The 9,969-nt window shown below is 37.7% G+C and overlaps 1 protein-coding gene across 1 annotated transcript; it reads right to left on the bottom strand.

Annotated features, from left to right (window-relative positions):
• Positions 1 to 1,571: 1,571 nt before the first annotated feature.
• LOC142509700 (uncharacterized) lies at positions 1,572 to 2,119 on the bottom strand. Its single transcript, XM_075619580.1, has 2 exons — positions 1,690 to 2,119; positions 1,572 to 1,597 (listed from the first exon to the last, which is right to left on the bottom strand). Exons 1-2 carry the CDS (start codon positions 2,117 to 2,119, stop codon positions 1,572 to 1,574), a joined length of 456 nt encoding a protein of 151 aa, XP_075475695.1.
• Positions 2,120 to 9,969: the final 7,850 nt, after the last annotated feature.

Genomic DNA, 9,969 nt, shown 5'->3' with positions numbered 1-9,969 from the left:
TTAAAACCGATGGGAGTATGAACCAAGCCATGAAAAGCCATCTTTGTCAAACCCTAGACATGCTAAGGGAGGGTTCTAACCATGGCTATGGCCGCTAGGACAGCCATGGTTCGAACACACACCTTAGACAACAACCATAGAAAAATCGAGACTCAAAAATGCACTATGGAGAGTTGCTGTCATTTCGTGTTGCTGGGGGAAAAGGGGCTCAAGACAATGGGCTAAAACCTTCCTAACACACTCTATAACGTGTCTAGATGCAGTCGTGAGCGGCTAGAACTGAGCCAGACCCTGAAACCACAAAAACGATACCAAACGTGAAGTGCAAGGAAGGGCCAAAAATCTGTGCAGAATTTTTATAAAACTTGTTGTCAATTTTACGGTTTTTGCTCCATGAATCATGATCATATTTTGTTTTAAATTATTTATATGGCTTGATTGAAGAGAAAAGAAACATATATACATGCCTAGAGTTTTTTTGAAAAGAAAACAAACTATTACGACGGACGCGGCGCGACGGAGACGGAGTTCTCTTTTCTTACTTGTTTTTCCTCTTATTTCTCTAGTGTTCCTTACGATTTTTTTTTCTGAAGGTTAGCTACTGATATTTTCGAGAAAATGGAGAGGAGGGAAGGCTAGGGAATGAATGAGGAAGTTGCAAAATAAATGGAGAGTTCAAATGGAAAATCAAATCCTTCTATCCTATAGTGCTTGAGAGATAAGGAAATTATATCATATATTGATGGATTGAGGGAGATTTGATGGGGTGATGACCGATTGTTTCTTATCAAAATGGGGTAGAAAAATTGCTTAATTATTAATTATTGGTGATTAAATGTGAGGGGATTATCTACCAAGAATGGATAAGGAAAAGAATTAAAAAAAAATGAGTTGTCAAACTTAATCCAAATCCTTAAAGGGTGGCCGAAAATTGCTTAAATAAATGGTGGAAAATATTGCTTAATTTATGAATTTTATTTCTTTAAAGTTTTAAACACTTATTATGTATTTTAGTGAATTAATAAATTAATTAAGGATAGTAATTATCTTCCATGCATGGCTAATTTTTTAAAATAAATTAATAACATGTTAAGTTACAATTTCTTAAATAAAATAAGCCTAGATTAATTTATCTCAATTGGTCATACATTTTAATTTAGACTTTTAATTAAATTATTGGACATAAGGGAACTTATTTACTACTTAACTCCAATTAATTAATTAAATCCCTACACATTATTTTTCATTAAAATAAATTGTTCTTTATCTTAAATTAACTTCAGGAATATTTTCTTATTATTAAACTTTTCTCAATATTCCAACTCCAGCCCGGCCTCGCTTATTTAACTGAAAAGATAATAACTAAACTACTGCGTAAAATAAATAATCATAACTCAACCAATTTTAAAAGAATGAACATATATCCTCATGCATAAAAAGATCATTTTAATTTAAATAATAGTAATTATGCATGGCTTATACGTAGTCTGGTTTAACAGGTTCTACAGTCTCCAATGGTAGTGGCAGCAACTCTTGCTCCATTTCTCAGTCTTAGAAAGGTCTCACCATCTCTAAGCCTCTTGCTTCTTCCCATCACCTGCAAATCATTGCATAGATGAGAACCACATCCGGTATCCAATACCCAAGAAGAGGAATTAATAGAAACATTAACTTCAATATAAAACATACCAAGGCCAGAACGCTTCTGGGCTAGATACTCCTCGCAATCACGCCTCCAATGTCCAGGCTTGTTGCAGTGGAAACAGATTTGTTCTGACTTGTCATGCTTTGTGGGCCCCGATTTTGATTTCTTGTATGGCTTCTTGTTGGGCTTGTTCTTCTTTGGAGGGGCATAACGCTTCTTGCCTTTATTTGGGGCTCTATTTTTCGTAACGTACGAAGAACCCACTAGAAGAATAAGCTTTTCCTTTTTAATTGTGGCCTCATAATTAGTAAGCATATTTATCAACTCTTCAAGGGTGGCCTCAAGCTTGTTCATATTAAAATTAACCACAAATCTATCGAACGAGGCAGGCAAAGACAGCAAGAGAATATCAGTCGAGAGCTCACTAGGAATAGCCACGTCGAGTCCCACCAACTTCTCGATGAGCCCAATCATCCTAACACCATGCTCATGGACCGAAGTCCCCTCTCACAAGCGTGTAGTCATGAGTTCTTTAACTAGTAGCATGTCTCTCTGAACGAGTTTGTACAACATACAATTCTTTCAGATGAAGGTGAATGTCAGCAGCATTCACCGCCTCCTCGAACCTCCTCTGAAGTTCATTCGACATAGAAGCCAACATGTAGCTCTTAGCTTGAAGATCATGGTCCCAATGTTTTTGAAGCTTAGCTATTCAGTCCTACTGATATCAGGAGCCGCCTCCTTTGGTGGCTTCTTAATCAAGCACATACACAATCTTTTCGGAGTTCAGAACAATCTTTTCGTTTCGAAACCAGTCATGATAGTTAGGGCCAGTCAATTTGTTTTGATCGAGAATGATTGAAAGCGGGTTACGAGTAGACATCGTAAATATACTGAAAATAAAAAACAGATAATGGTTACTGATAATTTGAAAATAATTCTAAGATATAAAATATGGATTTCATTTTATAAATTTCCCTCCCACTATTTTGACATTTCCACCACCCTCTGATGAAAAAGGGAAATCGTATATCTTTAGTAGGCACGTAGAGTCCAATTAGCCAATTATAATCCCGAATAATATCAGCCAATTATAATTTCTAAAAGGTAGAATCCAATTGCATCCCTATGCAACCTCCACGTGTTTTGCCTCACGTTTAATAAGGACCCAATGATATGACGCAGTTTATTTTCACGTGTCAAACCAACCCATCAATATTGAATTGTAGTGGACGGTCGCCATGAGTTCCACCAATAATATGAGCCGAAATCATGGGAGTTCCACTCAAGTCACATCATATGTCCGGTGAAAGTCACAGCTTTTCGGCGTACAAGCCTCCCCAATAATATGAGCCAGACACTGTCCGCGGGTAGCGATCAACATGCAACCACGGTTGATGGAAGGCAAGGAAAACTAAACTCTTTTAATTTTTACTTTTTCGGTTTGATATAAATTATGAATCTTATTCAAAATGAGATATTTTAATTTTAAAATTTTCTCAACATTTTAATTTAAAAATCGCGTGCCACGAGTTTGTATGTTTGCCGGATTAATGCAACTATATTATTTAATAATATACATACATGCATATTACTATATATCGCATATATCATAATATGACATTCAACAACAAATAAGGATGATCGATTGCCAACACTATTAGATCCATGTGAGCCATACATGGATCCAGGTCCAAAACCTAGATGAATGTAGGGATGCAAATGCAACTATTACAAGAGCTTCCAATATTTTACATGTCTTCATCTCGTTCATCGGGCCCACCATCTGTTGATCTCCCACTATTTCTAATAATTACATTTAAATAGTCATGACACATAAGTGATACATCTCATAAGGTAAGAATGGGCCATAAACCAGGCCCACTTTAATAATGTCAAATATTAAAACCGAATAAAACAGTAAAATATCCTAACATACAACTAACACATTGGTCAAGGCTCTCGATCATCTTCATGCATTTAATATCAAATATTAACATCAATTTAATTAAACAATTTAATTAATTGATAAATCATATATCTAATAATTTTATCACTAACCACCACAATTATTAAGGAATTTAATAAATTAAATAAAAACCTTGATTTAATTTCTAATTAAATCAATAATAATTGATTTCCTATAAAACTCAATTTTATCATAAATAATTAAAATCATATTCTAATTATTTATTTTACAAGGAAATTTTTAATTTTCCAAAAATTAATTTTCCAAAATAAAAATTGAACCAATTTTCAAAAATATCAATTTTGCCCAAAAATTTGAAAAATCAGAAAATTGCACCCTAGGCCCAAAAAATTCAAGCCCGTAATACAGCACGCTTCCCGAGACACTCCTAGGCAGCCGCCCCCGCTGCTTGAACGTTTCGGACAGTGGCAGGCCTCCACCTGCGTGCACAGGTGCGCGTGGCGCCGCGCGCAGCACGTCGCGCAGGGCGGCGCACAGCGTGCGGACGTTCCGCACGCTGCGCGCGGTCTTCCCGGAACAGTTCCGGGCTGATCTGAAATGTGCGCTGCGCTGGACGCGGTCTTCTCAGAACAATTCCGAGTAGATCCGAATTTTTTTTTGTTTTTTGAAAAAAAATAATTTTTATGGTGCTATAATTTTTCTGAAAAATTTTCTTGTGTGATTAGAAATAAATTATTTAATATCAAAACCATACGATTTAGAAAAGCCTTGGCTCTGATACCACTGTTGTATCTCGATTTTCTACGCGCCCAAACGCAGTGGAAGTTTTAAAATTTTTAACTTATTTTGACAATCAAAATATTTTTATGTTTGGGCACTTGTATGGTTTTAAGATAAACATTCATAGGACGTTATAATTGTTATATCTTTAGTGAATAAATCACGTGGCTCCAACTAATCCGGTATATACGGATTAGCTCTTGATGAATCCCTATGAACTTTCTTCGATGAACTCCTTGTTTGATCCTTCTATCAAGTCCATGACTAGATCGCTTGATCCTCTTCCAAATTGCACTAAAGAATATGAAAGATATTTTACGTATGAGATTAAAATATGAGAAGCGGCTCAACCCTCTTTGCAAAGGGAAGTGGCCGAAAATATTTGAGGTGGAGGAGATGCAATTTTCGAAATTGCTATGATTGTGTGCTAAGGTTTAGCTCATCAACCATTATTTATAATTAAGTGATGACCTAATTACCATAAAATAATATATGGTTTTTTAATTAATATTAATGAGCTTGATTAATTAATTGGGCTAGTCCAACTAGTTTAATTAATTAATCAAAATCCATTAAGAACTTTAATTATTTAGTATGTTGGACTTGTACTCCTACATGCCCATTAAACATACTTCCCACCAATTTTAAATTAATATTTAATAAACTCAACTTTTGAGTTTAATAAGTTAAATCAATTATAAATTCAACATTTGAATTTATTATTTAAATTATAAATTCAACTACTTGAATTTTATCACCTCCAAAATTTAATATTTAATAAACCCAACTTTTGAGTTTAATAAATTAAATTCTCAAATTTTATAAATTCAACTCCTTGAATTTATCATCTCAAAATTTAATTATCATAAATTCAACTTCTTGAATTTACTATATGATATAAATTCAACTTTTGAATTTATTCTCTCAACGGGAACAAATGATCCTGTACTTGTGTGACCTTCAATGGTTCAGGAATCCAGCTAGCCGTGAGTTCACAACTCCTTGTGATTTAGGACATAATCCTTTATGCGGGCTTACCCTTATTTGCCCCATTCTATGTATCAATAGTTGATCATGAGAATGTCAGAAATCATATTTCTGATTAAACCCATCGGATCATGGTAAGAGCGTCTAGTAGCATCGCCCCATGATCCCATAGGTATCACTGATAGTGCCTGCAAGAACCAGCCGATTATAATTAATGTACAGTACGATCCCTTCATCTCATATATCTCGATCGAATCTGCAACCATTGGTTTATCGAGGGTTGCATATTAATTCGATCACTATGTGATAACTATAATAGTGGCATCGCGTGTACTATTGGAGAACTCCTTTTCCAACGTACATCTCATACTCTGGCCAGAGATTCCATTCACTATTATTACATCAGATCACATAGGATATCCACACCTGTAGATAAGCGGTGAATCCCCGACTACAATGCACTGGCTCCTATATGTGTCGCAACTATACCCAACCTCGCCACCTGATGACTCTCCTGGAGCCGGTAAACAAGTCAAAGCACAGCCCTAGCATATAGAGCCTCAGTGTTGTCCCGGGTCGTAAGGACTAATGGTATACAATCATAACTACGGACTTATCCTCTCGATGAATGATAACCACTTGGAAAGTTCAAGGGAGGGTTGTTCGGTATAATCATCATATGACTACCCATCTGCATGTTTGGACATCTCTATGCCCTTACCAAGAAACGCAGTACACAACATCAGAGATGCTAGTCTCGAGCTCAAGTGTGGGGACCCGGGCTCTAACTCAATTTCTTTTTGGGATTAATTGGATCTTTGCTAGAAAATGTGGGTCATAAAAAAAATTTCATTTAAACATTATAAACTAATGTATATAAATCATACACCATACACAATGTTGTCATATTATTGAACTCCAAATAACATTCACATGTTCAACTATAAATATTCTACTAGTGTTTAGGATCTAATACATGTCTAGTATTACATCACTAGTCCTTCTTCTTGGCCCGTAATCTCCACGCTCTCTCGATATCTCATTTCTGTCGCGACCCAGATCCTGTCCCACCTGTCGTTATGCACACATACAGACACAACAACAGCCGGAAACTCCGGTGAGAACAAATCCCAGTATAAAACATGGTATACATGCATATACACAACATAATCATGAAGCATACTATCATGAATAAAAGCAATAACCATATGTTCCACAATCTATGAAAAAAATTAATATAAGCATTCAACTGAAATAAACTCATATCTTGACTCGACTCGACTCTAACTCTAGGGATCCCGGTGTGAATAAGACGTCACAGTCTGCCACCTACCCTCCCAATCGGGGTGACGGTACGTCTTATCCCTAGACTTCGGTCCTGTCTGTATCGAATGTCTACAATCGGAGTAAATCTGCTCCTATGCGTCGATAACACCGAACATCTAGAAATTTGGCAAATCTGCCAATGACTCTCCTATCTTAAATGCTTGAATATAAATCTATAAACAAGGAATAAACATAACTAGATATAAACAATAATCTAGTATGTGATTTTGGGAAACTCAAATTAAATCTAATTCGAGTTGTATCTTTCCGAATTCACATGAATTATACCTTTCTTTTCGTTGGAATCAATCGAAGTCTCGAAGTCGGGATATAAAATCTATCAATCCTAATCTGAATAACATGTATAAATGCACCATATCAATCTTCAACTCCAAGTAGGATATGCAAATAGATCAATATGCAATTTCAATAACTTTCGACGGCATAACGACGTAATCTTTCGATACCGATCAACTCAAATATCAATACTCAGTAACAATACTCATAATTCGTATCAATATCAATCCACAAGACTGAATTCTGCACCATCTCAACTCAATATATGCTGGAAAATCATACAAATTGCATACGACATCCGATAATCGATCCGTTTACGGCGTTATGATCTCTAGCTACTCAAGAACATAAATCTCTAATAAAATTACAATTCCTCCAACATATAAATCCCAAAACATGCTGGAAATGAATAATACTTTTATCCTTTTGAAGCTTATGATGCAAGGAACACAAATCTGAACTCGGAATTAAATTCGGTTGGTTGAATGTTTCACAATCTAATTTCTAAGATGCAAGGAATCATGAACTTGCCAAGATAATCTCTCTCGGTCTGCCTGCTGGAAAGGGTAAGGAATGAGAGACAACACATTAAGTATGCATGAGAAGGGACACATGTTTCATTCTTTGTTCAACACGCAAGACCGCAGGTGCGCTCACTTCTTACCGCGGGTGCGCTGAGCTCACGGGGCTCATCCCAAGAATTCAGAAACAGCGACCGCGGGTGCGCTCATTCTCTCACCGCGGGTGCGCTCACCCCACGGCACCACATTCATAAATTCAGAATAATCGACCGCGGGTGCGTTGCTTTTTAGACCGCAGGTGCGGTGACCTTACTGTACCAACATCATATCCTACTGACTCTTCACCGCGGGTGCGCTACATCGGGGACCGCGGGTGCGGTGAAGCTACTGTAGATCTTCCACATTTCATGAGCCACAACCGCGGGTGCGGTAGAATGCTAGGCGCGGGTGCAGTGCCTCTTCCATGCAACACTTCATAATTTCATTTTATCAACCTACAATCTCGGGCATTACATTTCTCCCCCTCTTAGATATGATTTCGTCCTCGAACTCGCAGGCAATCAATACAAAGTATATAACAGAAACAATATCATCAAAACTTAATAATTACTCACATCATGAAAATATCTCGGAATATCTCTGTCTCATCTCTGATTCTGTCTCCCAAGTCGCTTCTTCAGTGCCATGACGACTCCACTGGACTTTTACTAGCGGAATAGTCTTCGTTCTGAGCTGCTTTTCCTTTCGATCCAAAATCTGCAATGGTTGCTCAAAATAACTCAGTGTATCGTCAAGATCGGCCTCATCAGGCTGAATGACATGAGAAGCATCAAGCATGTATCTACGCAGCATCGATACATGAAAAACGTCATGTATCCCATATAAAGAAGGAGGAAGAGCAAGTCGATATGCTCTATCGCCAATCTTCTCAAGAATCTCATACGGACCGATGTATCTAGGAGATAACTTCCCGCGTTTGCCAAATCTGACAACGCCTCTGAACGGAGAAATCTTCAAGAATACTCTGTCTCCCTGTTCAAATACTAACGGTCTACGTCTGATGTTCGCATACTTGGCTTGTCTATCCTGCGCCGTCTTCATTCTCTTCTGAATGATCTTCACCTTCTCCGTCATTTCACGAATCATATCAAGTCCAAGTTCTGGTACCTCAGATACATCATCCCAATACAGAGGAGATCTGCACTTCTTGCCATATAACGCCTCAAAACGGTGCCATCTCGATGCTCATCTGATAGCTGTTGTTGTACGAGAATTCACAAAGTGGTAGTGAATCTTGCCAACTAGTGCCAAAATCTAGCACTACAGCTCTCAACATATCCTCTAATGTTTGGATATTCCGCTCTGACTGTCCGTCTGTCTGGGGATGATAAGCAGTGCTTAGATGCAATGTCGTACCTAAAGCCTGCTGCAGACTGTGCCAGAAATGAGAAGTGAATCGTGGATCACGATCTTATATGATCGTTTTCGGCACACCATGCAGTCTGACTACCTCTCTGATATATATCTCGGCCATCTGATCATGTCGGTACGTCATTCTGTACGGAATAAAACAAGTTGATTTGGTCAATCTGTCAATAATGACCCAAATCGCATCACGGCCCCGAGATGAACGTAGTAACTTCGTAACGAAATCCATGGAAATGTGATCTTATTTCCATTCAGGAATAGATAAACTCTGAAGTAAACCTTCGGGCTTCTTTCTCTCGGCCTTTACCTGTTGGCAATTCAAGCACTTAGACACAAACTCTGCAATATCTGACTTCATCTGTTTCCTCCAGAATTGTGCCTTCAAATCGTTGTACATCTTCCTGCCACCAGGATGAATACTGAACCGACTACAGTGAGCTTCTGACAATATCTGTTGTTTCAAATCTGAAACATCTGGCACTACAAGACTGTTATTCACATACAAAACATGATCATGTACCTGATATTCTGACTGATGTCCTGATCTGACAATCTGAATCGACTTCTGAATATTCTGATCAATTCTTTGTGCTGCTTTAATATCAAAATCAAATCTGGCTCAACTTGAATCGTAGCAAGTCGTAGTGGTCTACTATCTGTATCAAACGCTAATCCAGACAAACAGCAATCTTCAATCATATTCGAAACACCTATCGTCGATAAGGATAGGGAACATACCTTTCGACTCAAGGCATCCGCTGCTGCATTCGACTTTCCTGGATAGTATTTGATCTCGCAATCAAAGTCCTTTAACAAATCAAGCCATCTACGATGTCTCATGTTTGTTTAACTCTGACTGAGAAAACAGATACTTCAGGCTTTTATGATCAGAGTAGATTTCAAACTTCTCGCCATAGAGATAGTGTCGCCATATCTTCAGAGCAAATACGATGGCCGCCAATTCAAGATCATGAATTGGATAGCGAATCTCGTGTGGCTTCAGCTGTCTCGAGGCATATGCAATCACATGTCCTCGCTGCATAAGAACACATCCT

This window comes from Primulina tabacum, chromosome 1 (genome assembly GCF_025594145.1).
Source record: "Primulina tabacum isolate GXHZ01 chromosome 1, ASM2559414v2, whole genome shotgun sequence".
Taxonomy (NCBI): Eukaryota; Viridiplantae; Streptophyta; class Magnoliopsida; order Lamiales; family Gesneriaceae; genus Primulina; species Primulina tabacum.
This window is presented reverse-complemented; position numbering and strand designations above follow the sequence as displayed.